At 43.1% G+C, this 25,722-nt stretch overlaps 1 protein-coding gene across 2 annotated transcripts; it reads right to left on the reverse strand.

Moving 5' to 3' along the window:
• Positions 1-945: 945 nt before the first annotated feature.
• On the reverse strand, positions 946-25,722 carry LOC103382276 (uncharacterized). 2 transcript variants are annotated; one of them, XM_017034587.2, is made up of 48 exons: positions 25,373-25,722; positions 23,066-23,122; positions 21,547-22,275; positions 21,202-21,403; positions 20,562-20,929; positions 19,620-19,748; positions 19,340-19,537; positions 19,015-19,155; positions 18,653-18,925; positions 18,202-18,385; positions 17,953-18,119; positions 17,561-17,704; positions 17,240-17,418; positions 16,652-16,824; positions 16,257-16,487; positions 16,066-16,175; positions 15,700-15,915; positions 15,335-15,467; positions 15,011-15,245; positions 14,655-14,802; positions 14,357-14,534; positions 14,090-14,270; positions 13,863-13,989; positions 13,644-13,763; positions 13,395-13,545; positions 13,187-13,299; positions 12,699-12,849; positions 12,368-12,616; positions 11,813-12,028; positions 11,515-11,696; positions 11,250-11,433; positions 10,692-10,834; positions 9,864-10,045; positions 8,436-8,695; positions 8,004-8,238; positions 7,708-7,891; positions 7,482-7,608; positions 7,039-7,125; positions 6,593-6,781; positions 6,233-6,498; positions 5,910-6,058; positions 5,480-5,564; positions 3,842-3,956; positions 3,622-3,750; positions 3,245-3,538; positions 2,829-2,982; positions 2,576-2,732; positions 946-2,376 (listed from the first exon to the last, which is right to left on the reverse strand). In XM_017034587.2, the coding sequence occupies exons 3-48, from the start codon at positions 22,273-22,275 to the stop codon at positions 1,969-1,971; spliced, it is 8,976 nt and encodes a 2,991-aa protein (XP_016890076.1). In that variant the 5' UTR covers positions 23,066-23,122; positions 25,373-25,722; the 3' UTR covers positions 946-1,968. The 2 variants fall into 2 exon arrangements, with proteins under 2 accessions (XP_016890076.1, XP_008313219.1); XM_008314997.3 differs by having other exon boundaries at positions 20,562-20,932.

Raw genomic sequence — 25,722 nt, forward strand, 5'->3', positions numbered from 1 at the left:
GCTGACGTCAACAGGCAATTTAAAGTCGGCGCTAAGCTAGAGCCGGTAGTAGGTGAAGAACAGCGTTTGTTATGCCCTGTCTGATCCGACTCACTGTGGATTGTATTTCAAGACGGAAACATTTCTCAAAACTGGACTTCCGGTCCAAACAGAAGGTGATAAGTGATGGAAGACCAACGCCGGAGCTAAAAGGTTAGCTTCAAACTACGGGACAGATTAGTCGTTCTTTTTGAATGGAGTGGTACAAACGACAAAAGACTGGCTGTGTGGCTGTCCTGTAAGAAACCGCCATTACTGCTGTCCTTGTCTGTTATTCTCATCGTGTGACAACGTCTGGACTAACTCAGGATACTGTGACAGAGCCAGAGTTCTTTAAAAACTTTTGGAAATTCAAGGATCGATTTGACATTGGATGAGCAACGGAAACAATGCTAAGGTGAGGGAAACCCGAGAGATACAACGGTGGACTTCATCTATGAGTAAAGGTAAGGCTAAAAATGGTTTTAAGTTTTTGTTTTTTAAAAATAAGATGGGAGTAAGCAGAAAAAATCCAAGAAGCCTATTTGATAACTAAATTTTTGGCCTAAATAGTTTTCCTTTTCATATTGATGGACAACCTTTGATTAAAGCAGCAGAATTTAAAACTGACATTTTTACTGAAGGTCAAAATTAAATTTGTGCTGCACTCATCTCTATACTTTTCTATTTGTTTACAGTAAATATGAATTTCTTAGACACAAGAAGGGGGCATTTGTATAAAATAAACGTTCTTTGTAGAACAAATATTTTTCTGTGTATGTGTTGGTGTCAGTGTCATTGAAAGAGGAATGTTGGTGGATATGAACCATTACCAGGTGACGCTGTTGGATCAATAGTGAAATAAGATGCTCTTTTCGTTTCTTACAATTGTAAATCTGACTCCAGAGGAGTCAGTGCCTCAAATAGTTTCAGTGGCTAAGAACACTTTATTTTGAAGGAATGATATGAGTACAGGAGGTAGAGACACATTACAAAGGATTCAGTTCAACTCACTTTACAGTTTAAAAAAGTACAACAAACAACAGCTGCAGTTGGACACAAACCTGCGGAGACAGCGCGAAGATAAAAACACCAAATCAAAGTGCAAACATTGTTCTTCAGTTACAGATTGGTGTAATAAAAGTGCACACAGTGTAAATAACAGTGCAGAAGAAGAGACTCGGAAGAGAATCAGCCGTAACCATCTGGTGTTTAAAGTGAAGGCTTGGCCAGCAGGGGGCATCTCGGCTAGGGGCCCCATTCAGATTTTTGTTGGTAGCTGGAGCAGGATTGAGTCAGTCGTCTATCCTGAAACATCTGTGCTGCTAACAGATGCTAAGGTTTTCAGAAAATACCTAACTTTGCACGCTAACGTATGCGAAATAAATAAAGAACTAATCAAGCCAACATGGACCAATTAGATTATAGTCTAAGTCTATTGGATCAAAGAGACTGGACGTCGCAGAGACGTTTTAATGAGAACCTAATTGAGTCAATGGCTAATTTTGTGTCGTATAGCTAAATGGTTGTCAAAGTTGTGAAAAATGATCTGGTTTTAGATGAAAAAACAAAGAATTAATATATTATTGGTTGTTGTTTTTGAAAATAGACCTGCCGGCAGTTAAATGACACATTTTGTCGTGTCCATTTCTTGTTAAAGGTCTATGGCTGTTAGCATTTCAGTCAAGAAAAACGCAGCTAAAATCTCCAGCTGTGGGAAGATAAATTAAATGTAATTCATTTTAAAGGCATACTGAACAAAATGATTTAGACAAACACTGTTTAAAAACAGCCAAGACTGTAAAAATATAAGAAACACTAAAATTAACCAGTGACCAAAGTAACTAAAAACCAGTGGAGAATAATGGTGAGCTTTATCAAAGGTCTCTGTTCAGTAGCCTCTCAGTGAAGTTAAAAGTTGAATGAATTTAAAATCACAATATAAAAGTCTCAGACAAACAAATAAAGTCCCAGCTCCTTGGTGTACAGATGCTGCGCCAGGTTCTGAATGCGACACAGCCGGACGTTGTTGGCGTCCCCGGCGCTGTACACCCTGTAGACGTGGTAACGTTCCTTCTCTCTCAGTGCAAAGTCCAGCTCTTTGACCGAGAGGTGAATGAAGGCCTTTTCCTTCTTTATGGTGGACTTGACCTCCACGTACGTCCACGTGTCGGGGGCCGCGAAGCTGATCTTAAAGTCGTAGGGCAGCCCGCTCTCTCTGATGTGGTTGCACCACAGTACGTCGGTGGGGCAGCCCGGTTCTCCGCTGTCCCTCCAGTGGCACAGGAAGGAGTAGACCAGCTCCTCGCCCCACCCCCCGATAGCCAACACGTCTGTCTGATCGTCCGACAGAACCACCTGTGAAAAGACGACCGTAGTTGAACACAACAACCAAACCCCCCCCAGCCTGTAGGTGGCAGTAAGGCATCTAAAGTGCATATGTCAGCCACAAAGAAGATTCACTGAGTGAAACAAATTCATTTCCCAGACTACTGGGACAGACTGGTCTCATGCCACCCTGTGGAGAACACTGGTGTTGTACCAGTGAGGTACTGACTGTGGTTGGTCTCTGACAGTCGAGCGTCATGTCCTCCAGAGTCTCCTGAGGAGGCTGCACTCTGTTCCAGAGCGGGAAGTCCAGGTTTAGAGGAGGACGCTGAGAATCAGCAGTTCCTTGAAATGTACCAGAAAGAACCACGGCCTCGGGAACGGGTCTGAAAAAAACACAGATACAGGAGATGAAATGAGGAGGAACACGGAGTAAACCTCATCACTTTCTGACAGAGAGAGGAGGAGGAGGACGAGCTTACAGGCTGTCTGGACCAGGCTGCTGCTGATGACTGACTGTCTCAGCAGGAGGTGCAGATGAAGAAGTCTCTGCCCCTGCAGGAGCTCTAGGCACCTCCATTCCCTCCTGGGGACTGACAGTGGTGCTGGTCGGGGTCAGTTGACTGGGATCTGACCCTGTGATGTGGAGCCAAATAGGTGAATTAAAGGGAAAAATAATCCAAAATACTTTAACCCAAATGAAAATATTACTGCAGTAAACATGAATTCTACTTCATCCTTGAACAACTGTCCTAATATTTAGCATGTACAGAAACATGTTTTAAATTAAAATGAAAACAAACAGTCCACTGCTGCCTCATGTGGTGAGTTTGTGTCACTGCAGGTATATGTGATGGTGACTGTCAGCCAAAGAGGTCTGATGGAGGTGGTTGTGTACCTGGAGGCAGTGCTGCTGAGCTGGTGTGGAGGTTTGCAGCAGGAGGGTGAGGCAGGTGAGGAGGATGTGGTTGTCCTGGGTGGCTGAGGACTCTCTGAGTTCCAGTCTGCTCTGGTCTGCTGAGGCCTCTGAGAGCCTGGTGTCCCTCACTGCTGCTGCTGGTACTCTGTTGGACCAGGTGTCCTCCTTCTTCTCTGGGTGCCGACGCCTCCCTCTCCGTCCCCCTGTCTTTGGGGCCGGGGGGAGGCGGCCACTTCTGCATGACGGCTTCAACCACACCTCCGTCTGCTGCAGCTGTTCACACACAGACATCATGAAAACACCTGCAGGGATTTAAATTAGTTTACATTCTCCCCGGTCACCTGGACCATCGGTACCTCCTCGACTGCCTCCACTGTTGTGCATCGGTGCTCGAGGAGGCCAGCAGGCCAGTGTCTGATCCCCGTCTTCCTGCACCGGTCGGACCGGCTCCTCTACAGAGCCGGTGGAGGGGTAAAATCTTGAAACTGGAGGGGAGAGGGGGGGCATTTTCATGGATCAGATATGGAGACAACTGGTACTGTTACTGGTACTGTTCCTTGACTGATTGTTCCATACTTCTCTCCAGATGAACATCAGGCCTGGGAGGCTCCGGCACCTCCCACTGCTCCTCATCACTGGGCAACTCTCTGATGTCTTCTTTTAGCAGCAGTCTCTTCAGAGCTGTGGGCTCCTACACAAACACACAAACACACACACGGTTCATAACACAGTAATCACCAGAATATGTGTAGTCAAGCTAAGACTAAACTCTAGTTACTTCTCAGCTAACTTGTCAATGAATCTTGCTAAAAGACCAGAACTGTTTTTGGCTAACATCTAAACATTTTGTCAAATAAATGGTACATTTCCTAAGCTTATTTTTTAGCCTGAAACAAAGTAATTAAAATATTTTCAGGCCAACAATTATGACTCAACTTTTGGGTAAAAATGAAGTTCATTTTCCCATTTTCTTTTACGGTGTAACATTATCTGTTGTTACTGTTTTTCTGCTGGGGCATTTGCTTTGTTTCGTTTGTGTAAAATCGTTGCTAGCCCAACCCTAGGGATGACATCATTAAATGACGCTTTAGCCAAGTTTTTTGCTCGGCTAATTTTAAATTATTAAGGTTGTATTTGAACTACAGATTGTGGTTGGTGCTTCTGTTTACTCAGTGAAACGCAGACATTATGTAAATCTTTGCTCTGAGTCTTCTGCCAAGGCCCGCAGTAGCAGACGTTCTTGTTGAAACTTTCATGACCTAATTAAGCCGCGCTGCCAGTGGCGGCTCAAGTCCCAGCCTCAGATGAGAGTTTTTAAGTGTTGAGCTGTTGTGATTCTAAGTGGCTCTGAGCCGCGCACATCTGCAGAGTGCAGCGACGTGAAGTCAGTGTTGTGCTGCAGGATCACATCATTAAGACACTTCATCAAACTGTCAAAATTCCATTTCATTGACTTCAGCGTAAACCAGGGCAGGAGTTTAAACACTGCAGCCACGTGTCCAGCCCACATCTCACTATTGACCCCACATTGCTGCCAAATTCTGCTGCATTTATTCGATAGTGTTTGATGGAGTTTTAAAAAAAAAAAAAGCTCATTACAGTCTGACCTGATAAAATCAATCAGATATCCTTTGTTTACTGCTACGTTACTGTCAACAATGTCGTCTGCACATTTAGTTTTGGACGATCTTCATTTAACACAGTTAGCTTATGTTAGCCGTTAGCCTCGGAGGAAAGAAGAAAACTGCATGGACAGATCTTGTTTGAATTTGTTGTTTATATATTAATTATAATTAGTGGTCTGTATTTTATTTCAACACCATTTTGGCATGTGGGATGTGGACTGCTCTGTTAAAGCTCTGGGCTTCATCCAGTGAGCTGTTTTTTCTTATTTTTTAAAGATGAATGTTTTTTCAGTCAGACTGTCAATGATGTCACACGAACAAAAGACAGAAAAGAGAAATGATCTGAAGTCTTCCTTTAAAGCAGTGACTTCACAGAGAGTCAGTGCAGCTGCAGAGCTGAGCACTGTGAGCTGCCGTGTCATGTGAACGTGACTCCCTCCAGGGACAGGCTGGATTAAATGATGCTGATCTCAGATCTGCAGCAGCGGCAGCAGCAGTGTTGTTGTGTGTTAGTGTGTGATGTGGAGAAAAGACTCCAGGACAGCAATATAGACATGTATATATAAATATATATTCACACACGACTTACATTGAGTGAAGTGATGAGGGCGCTCAAGAAATGGATGAGTTCTTTCCTGTGGCTGCTCTCTGTGCAGAAGAGTTTCACCAGCTCCCTGACACACACACACACAAACAGAAACAAATGAGAATTACAAAAGGAAGCTTCTGGAACTTCAGTTGGTGAAGTGGACCAACCATTTTCAGTTTTTACTTGGGATGGAACTCAATAATTTTGTTAAAGTCGCAGACAAAGACGTTTGTAAAAAAAATACACACACTTAATCCCACAGCAGTGGTAAACCAGCAGGTCGTAGTTTTTCAACCTCCAGATGGAAGCTTGGATGAGATGACGATGTGTGTGAGTGGATGTTTCACATCACTGCAGTACCTCAAGTCTCCAGTAGTATCATAAATGTAAAAGCGAGTACAGAAATGCACCTCGAGCACCGTAGTCTCACCTGCAGATGTCCAGCCTGGCGTCCAGATGGTCCTTCTGGATGTACAGCTCCTTCCTGTCTTTCAGCAGACAGATGACATCCTGCATCTCCACCAGGGGGCAGTCACTGTCCACCACGTCCAGCTGGTAGCGGATGTACAGTTTACCAACCTGGGAAAAAACAAACGATGACTTAATTTTTCTCATCTGAGAGACAAGTCTCCTCTTGGGGGCGCCAGAGGACTTTCAGGAGGTACAAACAGAAAAGTAAAAGCGAACACCTGAGAAACTAAGTGACAGAGATGAGAATGAACGAATGAGAAAAGTCACATGGCGTCTTCAGACCTGTCTAAACTGAAGTCGCCTGATCGTCTCATTTATGTTGTTGTCCACCAGCTCAGAGTGGACCTGTGACAGTTCCTCATGGTAGTAGAGGAACCTCTGGATGTACGGAACCACGGAGCGGACCAGATCTTGCATGGTTGCACAGGGCCTCAGGCTCTCGGTCTGGGGCTCAGACTTGACACACTGGGACAGTGAACAGATGCCACAGATCTCCATGAAGAGCAGTCGGTCTTTGGCAATAAAGTAAGGAACGCTGGTTCGTTCTCCTAACGTTCGAAGAAGAAAAAGGAATTTAAACACTGTTGACAATATTGACAGCTAGAGTCAAACCAAAGTAGAAGAAAAGCGGCATTGACGAACCAAAGTTCCCTGTCCTGCTGCTGGGAGGAACCTTCTTCTCTGTTGGTGGTGGCAGGTTGAGCAGACAGACCTTCTTGTCCGATTTGAAGATCTTCTCCAACTCCTTGTTGTCAGGGATCATGGGTTTATGCTTCAAAGTCACCCAGTTGTTTTCTTTGGTGGGAAAGACCCTCTTATCTGACACCATACCTGAGCAGGAGGTGGAGAAGGAAAAAACAGAGTGGGTCCAGAGTCTGGAAAAAATTATTTTTTAAGGTATATATTGGTTAAAGAATTGAACTGAAGACTAGCATTTGATCAGGCTGTCTGTGTCAGAGAACATCCAGGGATAGTTCAAAAACAGTGACGATACTGAGATCATCAGTATCATGATCACAGACAGTGAAAATGTCCAGCACAGCGAGAACAGACAGTGAGGTGTTGAAAATAGAACTGCTTTTACTCACCTTTCAAAGTGGAGCAGTATCCTTGGTTCAGGTTGAAGTGGGAGGGGCTGTCTGGGTCCACTGACACGTGAACCTTACACTTCTGAGCTGTGGAAGACGAACAGATGTTGGGTTACATTTTTATAATCATCTACTGCACTGTTCAGCCATTGACGAGGACGCAGGGATGGACTCATAGCATCCTCGAAGAGTTAAAGGATAAAAACAGTAGCAAAGACACACGTGTCAGAACATTCACCACAACAAGAAATAAAAACTGTAGCTGCTCTGTTGTTTGCTGCATCTTGTGCAGTAAATAGAACCCCCCAAAAATATCAGAACTTGAACCTGTGCTGGACCTGTGCAGAATACTTTATCTGCAGTATGTGTAACGTCCAGCCACAGGTTTGTTCTGATCACATGATGTTCCTGTTGTCTGAACAAACCTGGATCTGTCTACTAACCCAGTCTGGCGAAGAGCAGAGACACGTCCTGTAGCACCTCAGTTGTTGGTATGGGAGCAGAGGAACATATCAGTTCCAACAAACCCACATACTGCTTCATGTTAGGGCTGGGGTCTACATTCAGCAGCTGAGAAATAAATACACACACACAGTTAGAATAACAGTGGCTCACAGATACAGAAACACTGAGTACACTCTTGTCTGTGACAGTTACAGATCAGCGTACCTTGATAAAGAAGTCTTTCATGTCCACCAGTGGGCTGTAGAAGGGAGCCAGGAGTTTGGGCTCCTGAAGCGGGCTGTCAGGTTTATTGGTCAGTGGTTTGTAGCGCTGGAACATCTTGGTGGTGTCACTCCAACAAACCTCCTTTAGGTGGTAGAAACGTCCAGAACACCAGCCGGTCTCACGTCTGTGGAGGCAGAGAAGTACTGGTCGTCTGTGATTCTTCGGGTATAGTGCGCCAAATATAAGTCACTGCACTTGCAAAACCTTTTTTTAGGTTGAACTGTGTCAAACGTCACCTGTTGTACTCGATGAACACAGCTGGTGTGTGTTGGAACAGCTCCTTCAGGCTGCTCTGAGAACAGTTTGTTTGCAGATAGGTGTAAACATTGTGAATGTGTTGAACCGTGGTGGTGAAAGTAGTGCCCTCTGCCACTTCAAGTCCATTCCACTCCTGGTTAGCATCCTCAGGTTTGACACACCACTCTTTCAGGTAGTTGATCAGAGCTTCCACCGAGATACTTTGTCTCATCCCTTAAAAAAACAGTGACGTGACGAGCAAAGACAATTTCACTGTCATCAACATATCGTAGTAAATACACCAACAGAAATAAGTACTTCTACAAAAACCAGCTAACAGATGACAAAAATCTACCAAAGGTGAAAATAAAAGTAAAAGCTAACAGCTAGCAACTAGCCTGGAAGAAAGAGTTAGCGTCAACACTTTTTACCTAAAGCTCTGGTGAACTCGCTGGACTCCATGTCCAAATAAAAGACGTGACTGCCCAGCAGGTTGGTGACCTCAGGTGAGGTCAGGTAGACAGAGTTCGGACACAGGAACGTTCTCTCCTGCTGGTCTCCTTCCAAGACACGATAAGCCGGCACCCACTCAAGACGCCTCAAGTGGTGAGAGAAGGAGGACACAGTGCTTCTGATGGGACGTCCATCACTGTCAATCACCTGGGCTGTGAGATACTGTGAATAGTGGTGTCTGGAAGAAAAGTTAAGACGTGTTTGACAATGAGACACTTCTCTTGGTCACAAATGCTTAACTCGTGTTTTATTTGGTGAAAATTCCAACACTGTCCAGAAAAATACTTCTATTTAGCCATTTGTCAACATCAGAGATCCCATGATTCCACTGCACTTCCAGCTGAAGCTCGGCGAGCTGTGACTTTTTTTTCCCCCCGACTCATCAAAGCTGCTCAGCTGTGTGACCTACATTGGCGTTGCAGAAATCACATCTCTCTGCAGCCCTGCACGTGTTCAATGATCAGAGTTTCAGCTACTGTCGGGTTTAGATCTGCGCTCCGAAGGAAAATCTACCCGTGCACAAAAATAACTAATGTCGGACATGATGGATCTGCGCTCCGAGTACTAGCTCCCCAGGGCAAAACGAAATGTAACTGCAGTTTATATTTGATGATTTTTAGACACCTCATTTATTTGGAGACATAAACATGTTTTTAGGTGTAAGAATTAGTGGTGGGATGCAATTTAAAAAAACTAATTAGAAGCTTTATTTTACTTTTCATCTCTTTTATCTGTGTAATTTTCACAGCTATACTACATTCACTGATTAGTACAATTGAAGCTTAATTCACGTTTGTCACTTTGTCATAACAGGGTTAAAACATCTGCTCCATGTAAGAAGCTCCGTCACTTCACAGATTTTAGGGATTGAGTATGTTTACTACCAGATTATTCTTTGTATTAAGTCTGTTCTGTGCTGTTTTGTTCCACTTTGGTGCTAATCATTATTAGCACTATGCTAAAGGTGGTAGAGAATGAATGGATTCACTCTTAACCTGCAGTGTTTATTAGTCTGTTTGTCTGAGGTGACCTGTTAGGATGAGCTGCTGTCCTCAACTGACACAGCTCTGAGAGCAACTAAATCCAGATTATTAATCCCACAGACAACCCATTTTAGAGACTAATACAATGTTGGAATGACTTTTTTTTTTTGACAATGTCCCTGCTTCACTTACTGTAATCATTTAATGGACACCACAGGAAAGTAAGACTGGATTTACTATAGAACCTGACCTAACCTCACTGTTAGTCCACACTATTACATTATAACAACAGCCACAGTGGCTGCACCTGCTCTAAACTGGGACATAGTTTGACCATGAATAGTGTGTGTGTGTGTGTTTTACCCAGTGTCCCAGTTTGAGGCCAGCAGCTTCAGCAGAGCATCTCTCTGCTGCAGGAGGATGGTGCCTGGCAGCTGAGCTGTGACCAGGGCATGAAACTCCTCACAGGGGTAGTCATCGATGACGCAGCCCTGTCCAGGCCTCAGGTGCCACCTGCCACTCTCAGCCAACCAGGGGCTGGACGTCTGGAGAAGAAAAATAAGATGAGGTTGACAAAGTCAGACCTGGAGTTGAAGGACAAATCTAAGTGTGATCATGATGTTTGCAAAAGTCTGGCTTGAAACGTGCTACTACTGAAACAAAGATTTGCACCCAGAGAAATGGTTCTTCGTGCAGGAGATGTGAAGAACGTGGTCAAGACTAAAACATCTCAGATTGATTTCTAACCTGTGTTGGTGCTATGCAGGCTGAGCTCATTGGTAAAAGTCTGTTTAAGTCTCAAAAACTGACTGATCAGGAAGTGTCCACTCCTGGACACAAGAGCCCCCTGATGGGCGCTCTGTTCCTGACAGGTCCCAGCAGTCAACCTGCCCTTTCTTCAGCCATGTTTTTCCTTTTAGTCCTCGTAATCTTCTGCGTCGTCATGTCGTCAGCTCTGTCTGAGTCACCGTGATGACTCACTGGTCCTTTTTTAAGAGCAGAGGAAGACTCTGTTCTGCCTCCAGTGTTCATGAAACTATAATATATCGAATATATTATAGCTATATATAATATATTCTTCACACAGCAAACTGAATGTCTGTGACCACCTGCACTCATCCAGTGTTTTTGACACACATTTGTTCTTTGATTCAATTTAGCTTGGATAGAAAAGTGGAATCATTTTCCTACCAGTTCTTCAGCAGTGAGCGATTTCCTCTCTTTGCGTATGATGAAACCGTCTCTGACTCCCAGTCGGCTGAACAGCTCCCTCCATCCTGCCACATCCCAGTCTGTCTGCACGTAGCAGGGGCTCAGCAGGATCCAGTCAAAGCCTGGAGGAAGATTAAAAAGTAGCTGTTGACAAACTGATAATCAAAGCTCCGAGAGAAGAAGAGAGAACATTTGTGGTTTAATTTATATAAGTAAACAGACAATGAAAACACACAGCAGTCATTATCCTACACTGAGAATTGACCCTTTTAAATCAGGACGGTAAAATAAGAACAGAGTAGGTTTCTAAAAATCAAGCGGTCATGACCAGAGTCAAAGCCACTGCTTGTTTCCTTATGACAGATTTTAGACTGCAGTTTGATCACGGGCAGCCTGAACATTTCTAGTATATTCCTAAGCGTTGCCTCGAATGAACCACAACTGACTTCCACATCACTGACTTAAAACCTGACATATGAGGATCTGACGACTGGATCTGACAAGCTGGAGATGTAAAAATAAAAATAAAAACAGTACCAGGCAATTTGTTGGGCAGGTTGATGTTGCCATACTCCTCAGAGAAGTACACTCTGTCCACTCCTGGACACAAGAGTCCCCTGGTAGTCAGTACAGGCACTGCAATGTCTGAATATTCCTGGCTGGAGGTGGAATGCTGCTTGATGAAAACCAAGTAGCTCATCACCACTGCCTCAGACTTAAACTAATGACCGAGAAATAGAAGGGAATCATCAGTATAAAATTCTACGATGAATCGGAATGAAACACATTCGATCAACACTACCTTCCACTTGTTGTTCCTTATACATGGATAGATGTGCTGCTCCAGCAGCTCCTGAGGCTCCAGTTCATGAACTCCAAGTCTTCGGAGAAGTTCTCGGACCTGTTGACTTTCCAGGGGCTCAACGCAGTTCAGCAGAGAGGGGAGAACGACACTGACATCTTTGTACAGAGCAGTGAGTGGCCCTGATAACAGTTGATCAGACAGAAACCAATTTTGGAAGAAGACACAGTTCTTGCGCTGTAGTTTTCTATTTTGATCACATTTTGAGAATGTTGTACAACAATATGACTGTAATTACCTGTCTGCACCGTTTTTTGGTCCGATTTCTTTGTCTTGGTGTCTTCCATTGGGAAGAAGACCTCCTCAGTGCTCAGTGACACCACACGGCCATCAGCCAGTGGGATAATAGGAAGGTCTTTGAGAGACTGCAGGATGGAGTCCGACTCGCCGTAACCATACTCCAGAGCTCTGAAGTTACAAACTAGCAGCCGGGCCAACTGTCTCAGGCCAACCTCTGGGGGAAACAGAGCAAGGAATTTTTCTTTGCTAAAAGGCGAGTGAGTGAAAATTACAGAAAGTGAGATGGAAATAATTATTTACCAAATTAAAGATCGGTATTAGAACTACAAAACTACAACACAAGCTGTGAGTAAACATCAGGAAATAAATCTGAGTTCAAAATTAAGAAGAACTTGACCTAAAACATGTTCATTAGTGGCAGAAAGATCTCCACTAGAACTTCTTGTCTTTGTCAGTTTCCCCCTAAAAACCAGCCAACGAGTTTCTAGAAAAATATTCAGCGACTCTTTAGTGACACTCTTCTTCTAACACTTCTACACTTCCTGGTACAGACCTGAGTGGATTCCCTCCACATTCAGCAGCTCCTTGGCCATGGCTGTAGTCACAGTGGTGACATCTGACCCACCCAGGTATCGAACCCCCAAGTCCTTGAGCAGCGATTTAGGAGGTGCAGGGCTCAGACCTGGGTGCAGATATGACAGGGACAGATGTTTTCCCAGCTCCTCGTTGTTGATCACCTCGCGGATCACTGGGTCCTGACACACGGCTACCTGGGATGGCATCTTGTAGACAACCTCATCATCTATAACAGAGGCAACAAGAGAGGAAGGTTGACTTTGTAGATTGGTCCAGATTTTTTAAAGTTCCTATGGTTAGACTGGTACCTGAGCTCAGTGTGGGCAGGAAAGCCTTTCCCTTCAGCAGCGTGATGATCTGACCAGCAACACGCTGGAAGAAGTCCATCACCTCGTCAGGCAGAGGGATGAACTGCAGGAACTGAGACAAGCCCTTCAGCCCACAGAACTGTGGGTGGTTCTGTACCCAAGAAAGACGGGGACACAGGTTGAAAGGAATCAGGGTCGAGTAGATCAGTTATTTTTGACTTTATCTTCTTGAGAAATTCAAGTTGCTGTTGTGTTCTGTAAACTATAATTAAACCATCGCCCCAAATCTAAAACCCTAACCATAAAGGTATTTGTCTGGAGCTGGATCTAAGAAATTATCACTGAAATAATAGTAATAATTGAATTATTATTGATGACTGTTGGTAGCAAAATGAAATAGTTTTCTAATCAACCTTTACGTTAAATATAACCACAGCCTTTACTTCACATTTGATCAGTGAGTAAGACAAAACAAAACAATGTCTCACAGTGAATACGTCCATGGCCTGAAGGAAAAGCTGAGGTAGCTCTGATCGAAGCCACTGGTTCCAGCAGCTGTCTCTGTCCACGTCTTCACGAGAGGACGGGATGTCAAAGTCAGCTGGAGAACAGAGACCAGAAGCAGATGAACGGTTTCCACCACATTAGAGTTACTCTGAAACATTTGCTGAGCCTACTACGACTCTCTACTCTCACCTTGGACGATGAATCTGAAGCCGAAACTGCGGAGGGGCAGGTAGGCAAAAACTGGTTGTTTTTCTGGCTGGCACACGATGTCACTTCCTGTGTCGTCGTTGCAGAGCTGGAAAGCCAAGGCGAGCTCAGTGGACTCGACCTCCTCTTTAAGCTGAGGAGTCAACAGAGACGTGAATGTTTAAAAAAAGATCTCTCACAGAAAAAACAAACATGTTGTTGTTGTTTCTCTGTCGAGTCTAAATCAATCACCTGTTTAGGATGCAGTGTTGTTTTGACCACCAGCCAGCGCTCTACCCCATCTGTGTGCTCCACCTCCACCACATTGTGACTCAGATCTTTTCGAGTCATGGTCACTACACGGTTCTCACTCTGGTATCAGGCCAAGGCAGAAAAAAAAAAGAGTCAAATCAAAACAAAATTCAACAAGAGTCTTTAACGCTTCTACGTGAGCAGCAGCAGCAAATGTACCTGGTTACAGATGGTGATGGAGCGAAGGCGGTGGAGAAAGAGCAGCAGGGACGGGTGGATGTCTTTGAACAGGTTCCTGGTCTGATGGCTCTCGGTACGCAGGGGGAGACAGATTTTCGTTGTCCAGCTGATGAGAAAACAGTTTAAAAACAAAAGGTCTCTAAAATATATCAACGAGGAGCCCAGACAGAAATGTCAAGAGAACCGAGAGTTGTGGCGAATCCTACCTGTTCTGATCGACATTCTTGATCTGTGCCTCCAGAGGCCTGACATCTTCAGTCCAGTGAGGGAGGATGTAACCTAAGGAAACTCCACTGGTCCTGTCGAAACGTATGTGGAAGCCGTTGGAGTGAATCTCTGGACAGTCGGTGACTTTGAACACAGACTTGAAACCAATACCCTTTTGTCCTGCAAAGAGAGGAACCGTCGTTGATTAAACCAAGGTGTCATTAGAATCCAGCCTGAAAAGTTCTCCTGGAGGGGGCATGAATTACCAATGTATCCATATTTGTGTTTTCCCTTGGTGCTGCAGCCCACATCACAGACGGCTCTGATGTTGTTCTCTTGAAACCCAATCTCATTGTTGAGGACGGCGATGCAGTCTCGCTCCACCACGAAGGCCAATGATGGAACAACACTAGCATCAGACGGGTAACTGTTGTCGTCGGCGTTCTGAACAACGGAGAAGAAAGACGTGTGTCCAAACAGGACTCGTTGACCAAATACACTGTTAGACTATTACACAATAACTGATGTGAATCCGCTGAGGCTTAGTTTAGGCTTGACAACCACCTGAATAAGTTCCAGGACAAAGTGTGTGTCTTTGCTGTAGAGTTCTGTTGACAGGCGTTCCAAACTACGGCCTAGACGATCCTGGTTCTTCTCAATGAGCTTTTGGCCTTTAGCTGTCAACTCTTCTCCAATACCAAACTCACTCTTTCTGTGAGGACAGACACAATGTAAGACTTCACCTGCTTCAGTCTCTGCTTCAGAGTGTTTTAATTCAGACCCACTTTCCTAAGATGTAAAAATTAGGTTTTGCCACAGAAAACTTGTAGATTAGTAGTCACTAATAAAAGTAAACATTTTGGTCCATTGGGAATGAGGCTAAATCAGATAAAAGAAAAAAATATGAAAACTGTTCAAACCTGATGTCTTCTATGATAGCTCTTTGAGGACTGATTGTAGTCTCTGACTGACAGCCAGGCATGGAGTCGTCCTCCTTTTGCTCAGAGTCAGACTCCTCCGATGGCTCCTTCTCCTTCTCTTCCTCCTCTCCATCCTCTACCTCGTTGATGACAGGTGACACCTCTCCATTAAGGACTGGGACCAACTCAAAGAGCTGCTCCTCCTCATCCTCTTCAACATCCTGCTCACTGTTAACTGTGACACAGTCAAAAATAACCATCTGAGAAAGAAGAAAACTGGACTGGGGGTTTATACATGCTGTCTGCTGCAGAACCAGGACTTACAGTCACCTAGTTGTTGGCTTGGGTTCATGTTAGAGGAAACAGAGCTGTCATCCATGAAATTCTCCTCCAAATAATCCTCTTCACTCATGTTCAGAGCAGAGAGACTGCTGCTCGCTGAATTCACCAAATTTGTCTGCAGTTTAAAGGATAAACAATACATTGGATCAGCTTGTTATTTTACAATGAACTCCTCTGAATTTCCATGTTTGAGAAGATATTGTGAAGATTCAAATGGACGATGAAAGTTCACTCTGACCTCAAACATGTTTGTGAGAGCATCAAACATTTTGAGAAAAGTCAAACTCCAGTGTTTTTAATCTCTAATACAGTCGGTCTGATATGTTTTTAGAGGACTGGTGTCTGACCTTGACCTGGTCTACTAGTGGGGTGAATGGTCTGGGGTCTTGTCTCTGCTGAGGGTTCAGTTTTTTCTGGTAGTCTTTCACCCAGTCTGTAATGCCCAGCAGGAGGCCCAGACGATGCAGACAGTTCATGTGTCTGGGGTCAGACTGGGCGGAGGAGACCAGGGCTTGTTTGGACACAGCCTGGCCCACGGCACGAGAGAAGGGCACCAAGAAGACCTGAACACCACATCAGAGGGGAGGGGGAGTTGAAAGAAAGTGTTGAAAAATATTACTTTGGACTTTTGATGCTTATATACTATACTGCATTGTCACTGGTGATAATACCAGGGTTTTAGTTTGGAGCTACATAGACCTGGAGCCACCAACCTTCTGCAGCAGAGCCTGACAGGTTCTGTTGGGGATTCTCGTCAGACATGCCAGGACAAACCTGGCCACTCTGCTGTAACATGAGGTCTCTTCTTCAGCTTGAGAAAATTCTAACAAATGCACAGGATTTGTGTTTTGTAACTCTCCGTATATATGTTCTTAAAAAATAGTGTATACTCTCATCTACTTACTCCTGCTGTCTTTAGCCACTGCTGATTCCAGTGAGCTCTGCATGTAGTTGGCCAGTAGGGCTGTGGACACGTTGTTGATGCCGTCTGTGGCCACCATGGACACCAGATGTCCAGCTGTGCCAACGGGGTCCAGCTCTGTGACAGCTCTGTGGAAATGCTTGTCTCCTGTGTGTGATGTGATCCGGAGCAGCAGACCTGGTGCGACCTCCAACACTGCCAGGCCTGTGTTACCTGGATGTTGACCACGAATAGAACGGCTCTTAAAGTCAACATATTTGTGTAAAAAAGAAACTTTCCTTGACAGTTAGTTCCAACACTCCTACTTCCCAGCAGAGTCGGTCAGAACCTTGGTCCAAATCACATTGATACTTTAAATACAAAGCATGTTTATTTACCTGCATTCCTTTCAATGAAATCTTTGATCGGGCCATGCAGCGGCTTAAAGACCAGCTCCCACTGACTCCACTCGTTAACATCCTCTAGCAGGGGGCAGGAGAGCAAGCTGTCCAGGGCTTGGGCCTTGGACACTTCTCCCAGACGTCCCACCACCTCACCTACAACTTCAGTACTTTACATACGAAGGGAGAAAGACAAGATTAAGATTGAAAGGAATCAATTTCTTAATTTTATTTTTCACACTAAACTCCAGAAATGTGATATATTTACAATGATTTAGCACACTGCTGTTTACTTATTCATTGAATATAAAAACGTGTATTATTCCTTAACAACTGTCTTATTTAGAAAACATTGCGTGTCTAAGTATACTTTTGTTAGAATTTTATAAATCAATGCAAACTAACAAAATTCATTTAGTTAGTCATAGGTTTTTGACTGTGTGATAATGATTTATATCAGCAGAGGGCAGCACAGATGACGTTATTTTACAGTACAGGAAAATCTAAGTTCTGTGCAGCTGGACATGGTGCAAAAGAAAAGCACTCGTCTCCTACAATCTTTCCTCCTGCGTCTACTTCATCTACCTGTCTTTGCTGTGCTTGGCAAAGAGTGCGGACTCGTAAAAAACCTGGCTAGGTCCTCCGCCCGTCAGCCCACTCAGACGTTTGACCAGGCCAACCAGTGTTTGAAGAGTGCCATAGCCGAGGTCCCGACTGTCCCTGACTCTGTAATGGGATCTCAGCGCTGATTCAACATGAAAAAGCTGGGGAAGAGGAATGGACCAGGACAGGTTAGCAGCAGTCATGAGCCAAACCACTCATATATAAATAAGAATAAGCACCATGACGTTTTCATACTCACTTAGTCATAGACCGTTAACAAATAACAACTGACAGCTAACAAACCTCATCAGGGTCTTTGGAGGTGAAGTCACCACACTGCTTGATGAACTCAAACACGTCTTGTTTGGTGGGTCCTGAACCGTTGCCTAGGATGTTGGCGTTTCCGCTGCCGAGAAACAGAGTGGATCCCAGAGAGTCCTGCAGCAGCTGAGGACAAACGCAGAGAAACTTGAAAAAAACTGAACCTGGTATCAGTGACATGTGTGTCCAGTAAACACATGCATTTGATCAAAATGAACCCTGGGCCTTGAAGAACTTGGCTTCAGTGTGTTTGGACTTCACCGACCACAGAGCCACAGAGAAGAACATAAAGCTGCACATCCTGCAGATGGTGTGTGGCTGCAGTCTCACGTGAAGAGTCAGTAGTGAAAGGGACAAAAATGAACATCTCGTACCTGAATATGTTTGACAAGAAACTCCAAGAAGCTCCCCTGCTGTAAAGCCTGGAAGTCTTTGACCTGGAAGTGTTTGGTCAGCTGCCTCTCCAGATTGGTGATGAAGGCCAGATTAATGGCCGAGTGTTGTGAGGACAGGCTGTCTTTGAGAAACTCCTTCAGGTTGGCTGAAAGACAAAAAGCAGAAGCGTCTGTGAGTCACAGATAAAAATACATCCTCTACACCAGTGATCCCAGAAAGTCTGGTACCTGCGCTGGGGAGGGCTGCCGCTGATTTGTCACATTCTGCCTGTGGTTGTTCCTTGGTTTTGGGGGTCTTATCCCTGGGCACCAGGTCCTGTGGGATGGCCAGCGAGCCACCACAGATGGCCAGCTGGAACAGAGCCGTCATCAGTCTGTCCCCTGACACCTGCAGCAGAAAAGTCTGGACGTGCTGGAATGAAAGATTGTGTTGAGGTTCAGTCGCTCTGTTCCAATGTTAGTAACCTGATGTTAAGATGTTACAGTATTGTGTGTTTACTAGGATGACAGTTTTACTACACTTACATTGTTTTACAAAACACAATTGTCGTTCCTATAGTACTGCAGTATATCACAATATATCGTATTGTTGCCCCGTATCCTGATATGTATTGTATCACCAGATATACAGTAAATACTAATAATTTTCAATAACAATTACTGGCCACTGGGGACCTACCTTGGTCATCCTGGGAGTGAACACGCCTTCTGCATTAGAGAACACCTCCAGCACGACCTCGGCTGCTGTCATCGACGCAAACTTCTTCCTGAGCTCTGTGTTCCCTGTCGAGGAGGAGGAGGAGGCGGAGAAACCAGCTCCTGGCAGCGACTCCAACACGCTCCTCTTAACTTTCCTCAGCCGATCCTGAGTCTCCTCCTCCAGTTCCTTCAGGATGAGCTGCCTGGCTTGATCCAAGATGGTAAACTCAGCACTACGGACTTTTGTCAGCGTCTGCAGAAGAGTGAGTGAGTGAAGTGTCAAACACCAGTATTTTGCGAACACACACAGGCACACTCATTCTTCAGGTGTGCAGGTCTTACCGATATGGACAGTGCCACACTATTAATCCTGATGCCCAGCTCATAGGGAGACTCACAGTCATACTGATCAGTCAAATACTGCAGAAACTCAGTCAGGTCCACTCTGACCTTTGGACTCTTCTTCCGAAAAACACGTAGATGCTAAACAAAGACCAATGAATGGGGTTAGCCAAAACATATTATAAAAATGGAAACATTTTTTTAAATTAGAGAGAAAGAGGAACATAAAGCAGTAGAAACTTAGCCTGAGTATAATGAAAAGTTAGTACATGGTGATATGAATGTAAAAGGAAACTTAAGTGTAGACCATCAGACAGAGTCATACCTTTAAAATGTCGGCTGTTTCGATCTGTTGAATGTCGTCGTCCTTGGTGTTACTGTTGATCTTAAACATGCGGTGTATTTCCGGGATCTTGCAGAGCGGTCCTAGGTTCAGTTCTTCAAAACGCTTCTTGTCCTTTAGGCCGGCCAGTGATTGGCTAAGCTCGTACAGTGTGCAGATGGTTGAAATTGCTTCAGTGGACTGAGAGAAAAACAAAAGATTAAAAAATAAAACTAGGATAAAACTAACATCAACACAGGAAGAGTCAGGTGAAAATCCCTACCCTGATAAAAATGTTGATCTCTCTTGTGGTGTACTGAAGGTCTTTGAGAGCTTGGTATTTCTGTCTGTTTCTGTGCCCAAAAGCCTCCAGAGAAGGAACCTGCATCAGCTCACAGGTCCTGGAAATCACCTGTTCACAGAGAGGTTTTGGAGGACAGTGAAAAAGTGTTGACACCATGACACGCAAATCGTAAAGCATTCCTCATTTTATGGGCAGTGGTGGATTGGTTAGACTACCTACCTGGCTAATTTGGTTCAGAATAACTTTTATTAAATGCTACTTCACAGCGTACTCTTAGTTATTAATCACCACATTTCAAGGTATTTGGGACACACCGGTACCCATAACAGAATTGGTGTGGGGTACAAAACTTAAATACTTCTTGTTAAAAATGTGTCCTGATCTAGTGACCCAATACTTTGTCAGTAGTTTAGAGGAATGTCAACATCAGGGACAGAGACAGGAGACAGACTTTCTGTCAAACAAGTTTTGTTATGACAGGAACTGTAATGACAGGAACTATTTAATAAAAGAGCCGAAGCATTCACGCTTCACCAAGTCACTTTATTGTTCAGACGTGTTTGTTATTGAAACATGAAACTAGTTCTACCTGGTTTAAGTTATGTTTTGTTTACTTGAGAACGGGAGACAATGTTGGTTTAAAAGCTCTGCTCACTTTCTGTCTAGCTGGTCGTGTTAGCTATGAAGGAAGTAAGATTTATTGTATTTTTTATGTTTTATTTAAATGTTTTATCCTTGGTTTTGTTGATATATTTTTTGTTTGAAGACATTTAATGTCAAATATTTGTTTATAATCTTCTATTATTGAGAAGTAAATAATAAGCAACGTGTTCTTGTCCTAAATGTGTAGGATTAACGACCCTGTCTTAAATCCTGTGGGAAACTTGTCGTTTTATTTCAGTAAAACTTGGTCCTCCTCACCTTGTCCTCAGTAACCAGCTCTCCCTCTGCAGCAATTTCCCGTCTCACGTCCTCCATCAGACTGTTGACTGTACTCTCATCTACGACCCTGTTCTTCCTCCTGCCCCCTGCTGCTCTGTCCTCATCCCTGGTCATGGCTTCTACAGCCCGCATATTATCTCCATGTACTTCTCTCAGCTGGGCATGGTACGAGTCCTTGAAGACGGGGGCTGCATTATCTTTCTCCACCTCATCTTTCAATTTCTTTTTCTGCCATTTGGTCATTTCGTCTTTTTTGGACATCAGCTCCGGAAATTCAGAAGGGTCATCCAACGTCAAAGACAGCGGTACCTGCTTCAGTTTCTCAAGTTCTTTTGCAAGATTACCAGCTGCTGTGAAAAAACGTATTGAGACAGGAGTTTAATTAATTTCCTAATTTCCCAAAGGAAACTCCCGAGGGATTAATATAGTTCTATCTATCTATCTAACAATAATTTAGTGGCACGAAGTGACCACACGAGGCAGCAGTAGATGAGTAGCTCTTTTTGCTGTGGATAAAATTGTTTTTTTTTTCTTTCTAACATTTGAATGAATGAAACCTTTTTATTTTTATTTTAATAGCAGGGCCAGCTGTACAGTCCTAGTGCATATGGTCGTTTACCTGTAGGTGTCATTGGTGCACCAGTGCTGGCCCCTGCTGGTGGCTCAGACTGAGTGGAACGCAGCTCTTTGTGTCCGTTTGCTTCCCATTTGTCGTACACAGACATGTACTGTGCGAGAGGAAACGTTTCGCCAAACTCCCTTAAGTAGAATGTTTTGAGCTGCTCCACTGACGAAACGTTCTCCTGGTACTTGGTCATCACCTGGAATACAAGGAGAATCTTTCAGTGTATAGAGGAGAAACTCAATCAGTGGACATCAACTATTACATGTGCAACAGGTTGAGAACCCCAGTAACAAAAATGGATGAGAATATAGATTGTGATAAGTGTCTTTGTTGACTGACCTGTAAGACCCTCTGGTAGAGCTGATCTTGGCTCAGACTTTGAACTGGCTTGGGAGCGGTGAAGACCAGGTTAACAGGAGAATATGGAACTTGCAACAAAGGAGTCCCTCGAAGGCTACTTCCTGGCTGAATAAGAGGGTGGCTAACTCCCACCAGTGACTCGGTAGCAGCCGTTGCAGGGGTCTTGTTTACTACTACTGGTTTTGATATTTCTGGAGTAGAGGATCTACAGCCCCCTGCAGCTTGATTTGACTTCTGACTTTCAGGTTGTTTTGCATGCTGGTGTATTTTGTGGTACACCAATTGGTCTTGAACAATTAGATCCTCATTCAGGGAGTCAACAAGGCTAGTGATGGAGTCAAAGCCCAAGGTGGACAAGGTCAGGTTCTTGTGGTAGGTCTGACTGTAGACTATGGAGAGGGTTTTGATAGGAATACCCTCTGGATACTGCTCAACCATGGTCACTAATTTTTTCAAGACAGCAGTTTTATCCATTGCCTCAGCTCTCTTCATTTTGAAATAATGGCCTTTGTAATACACCACTTTCTTTTCCACCATCAGAAACTTTTTCAGAGACTTCACAAAGCTGGCCACACTGATGAAGCCCAGGGAGCTCACTGTCAGGTTTTCTTGGTATTGTTTGTTGTAAAATTCACATAACTTGTTGATATGGATTCCACCTGGGTGCTCCTTCAGCAAAGCCACAACATTTGTCTCATATTCCTCCATCTTGGAAAAAAAAAGACAAATCCAAATGAAGAAACAGAAGAGGGGTAAAACTTTTAGGCACAATTGGTTAAAGTTTGGGCAATAAAACCCTTGAGCAATAAAGACAAGACTATCAAGATAACCTGAATTGCACAATAGGCAAAGAAAAATACATTAGAAATCATGGTTAAGTCAGAACTAAGATTTAGCCAAGACATAGTGTGGGTAAACATTAGCTATGAGATTGTCAGTGGAAAATAGCTTGAACAGCATTTAACTTCAACGTCAGAAATATAACGAAGGAAATGTTAGAAACACCCCTGATAAAATATAGTTAAAATGAACAACATTTTAGCAAATATATTACCACATAATGAGATCCTGTATGTAAAGGCTTTCCACTGATAACACAAATAATGTAGCAGAGTAGATTAAATTAGTAGGAAACACTCAGCATTGCTAACAACAACAGGTTCTCTCACAACAACTATAAACACCATCTTGAAGGAGCTAAAAGTTAGCCAAAGTGTGGTGGACAGTTATGAAAAAAAAACTTTGGTACATGTCACAACCACTATTACTATTTATATGATCAATGTAAGGCTTGTAGTATGTGGACAAAGGCTTGTTAGTATTAGGCAACAGAGGGCGGTACATTATGAAACTGGACCAAATGTCAGACACATTTAGCAACAAGGTAATAACCAACAAAAGTAACAAGTAAAATCTCTAAACTGTGCCGGAATACTATTATTATTATTATATTGTTATAATAAATATGACAATAAGTGCCTTTAATAAGTGACCGTACCTTGTTTCCTCAGTTATCTTCAGAGCTCTTGTTCATCCCTCTCTGAGAAGTTGGATGCTAAATGAAGCAACAACAAATGGCTTAATTCAGCTTATAAACCCCACACACACAAACACCCACACACCCTCCTCTTTTCCTCTTCACCCTGCCTTCTGTTTTATTGCCAGCCAGCTATCAGAGAAACGAAACTGAAACCGAGCAGCTGTGTGTGTGTGTGTGTGTGTGTGTGTTCAAAGTTAGACTCTTAGATTCCTGGAAATGGTCAGACCTGACTAAACCCATACCTGAGATATAAGGGGAAAAAAAGGAAACAACAAAACTGACACCAGTTCAGCTTCCTGTTTGTCTGTCACTCCTTACTGTACGGTCATCAGTCTGTGAAGGGATGTTATTATAATACTTCTGTAATTGCTGTCTAAATGGTTTAATACAGTATAGAGTACATACTTTTGTAAACAACTTATGTGTGGTTAGAACCACATAGACACAAAAACAACCTATAATATGAAAAAAGATGTTTCAATGTGCATTATTCACAAATGTTAACATTATTTGTACCTCAGGATGTCACAAATAATGCATCTGATGTATCGGCAGATACTGTCAATTTGATACATTTATATATATATTTTTAAATACATTTTTAAGGGGTTTTCTGAAACAACAAAAATAGGCACGGAAAAATGATATAAAGAACATATCAACAGGTTGCCAAAAGTTGTTACTAATGTCATGACATCTGAACAATTACATTTTACAATGTTGTCAAAAATATTCACAAAACAACTTCAGTCATTATGCTAATGACTTTTTAGCCATGTTGAAAGATGGAAAACAAGCATTAGAAATACACCATTTAATACATAAATAAATATTATTAATAATGTATATGTCTTTTCAGGAACTGTTGGTAAAACTAAATGACATTTAGCCCCCCTTGTGGCACAGATGGTGTAAGAAATTATTAATTTTCAGATATGGACAAGTCGTTGCTTAGTATTTTTTTGTTTTCTGTTGTTCACATTGCCCCCGTTATAATCTGTCCTGTGTTTAATTGACCTTTGCTCAGTCACGTAGCTGAAAACCCTCGTACAGGAAGTACCCCAGTGCACTGTGGAGGTCCAACAGAGACGACACAGAAGGGAATACAAAACTGAACCATGGAATGATTCATCCGAGCTGCTGTAAGTTTCACATTCCCAACCTGTATCTGCCCACTCACCACCACAGCTGCTGCGTCACAGGTCATGTGATCTGATGATAAACAGCAATAGACACTGCCTCCCTGCTGGTGACCAACCCAGGGCTCAGGAAACCAGACTTTGTGTTTGTGTATGCTGTAATGCTGTGGCATATTAATGTCAGAAGTGCATGCTAGCACATGCTATGTTTCTAGACAGTGCATGGTGTGTGTTTCCACTTTACATGAATTTCATGAATTTATAAAACAGAGTAGTAGTCTGAATTCAGTTGATGCATGTTTTTTGTCCTCCATTTCTATCTGATATGACTCAGCTAATGTTTAGACATCTTAAAAGATCACGCAATATTTCATCACCATTGCACGCCTATAAACTAGTCTCAGTTTTGAGAGTTGAAAGCTAAATTTGTCATTTTAAACCAGTGCTTTTGTATTTGTAGCAGAAACCCTGCAGATGGTGCCAATGTCACCCTACTCATCAGTCTTAAACGTAACATAAAGTGTTATTAGAAACTTTACCCACTATTTGATCCAGCCTCAAAGCGTTTAATTTCCCAAAAACTCCTGGAACTCCCAAGGGATTTCTAAAGTTTGATCTATTTTGACAGATGGCTGGCTAATCAAAGCAAGAACGCCACTTGCTTGTTTAGTGGGACGGTATATAACCAGGTTATAACCAAAAACAGACACATAACACAGACATTTTAGAATCAAACATCTACATTATCACCTAAACAACTGTTAAGGCTGCCCCCATTATTTTAGTATTTGATTTAATATATGTTGGGGGTTTTGCGTTCCTACTTTTTCATCTGTTTATAACAGCCTTATTAAGAAAGCCTGGTGCTTTCTTTGAGCATCCTGAGCCCCATTAGCATTTTCTTTATAACATGGTTACTGGTAACAGTGTTGCCATTTGTAATTATACTAAATAAGAGCGGATTCATAATTTTAAGTCTTTACACGGAAGGGGGCGCTACGAACAAGTGTGGCAACATTTTCACGGAGAAACAAAATACATATTACTAATGCACTATAAAACGTAACTTAAACGATAAGTTATTTTTTTATAAAATACAAAACATAAAATATTAAAAATGAATTACCTGGTATTTTACCAGACTTTAAGTATGTCGCACTTTTCTCTGCCTCCATTCAACACAATGGGAACTGTTAGCTAGCGGAAGTGCTAACAGCGTTAGCAAGCGCTGCCGGATGTATAACGGTATAACATCTAGTTAATAACGCATTATTATCCAATAACAATGCTTTAAAGGAACAGGGACGCGGTATTTCCTAGGCGACAGTTTAATTTTATCAAAATTAAGTTCATGTTGAGAAAAAAAGACAACACTGACTAATTTATCCATTATCATATCTGTCCTTCAGCCAACTAAATGCCGCGTTCAAAGACCACTCTCGCAGTTGTACGTTCGAGAACTCTACTGACAAAAAA

The sequence above is a fragment of the Cynoglossus semilaevis genome, chromosome 8 (genome assembly GCF_000523025.1).
Source record: "Cynoglossus semilaevis isolate Cse_v1.0 chromosome 8, Cse_v1.0, whole genome shotgun sequence".
NCBI lineage: Eukaryota > Metazoa > Chordata > Actinopteri > Pleuronectiformes > Cynoglossidae > Cynoglossus > Cynoglossus semilaevis.

Coding starts and splice junctions, on each gene's coding strand:
- LOC103382276 (XM_008314997.3), bottom strand. CDS start 22,275: ATGGAGGAATATGAGACAAATGTTGTGGCTTTGCTGAAGGAGCACCCA. Junction 18,926..19,014: donor GTGTGGCACTGTCCATATCG/GTAAGACCTGCA, acceptor ACTCTTCTGCAG/ACGCTGACAAAAGTCCGTAG. Junction 11,434..11,514: donor TAAGGAACAACAAGTGGAAG/GTAGTGTTGATC, acceptor CTCGGTCATTAG/TTTAAGTCTGAGGCAGTGGT.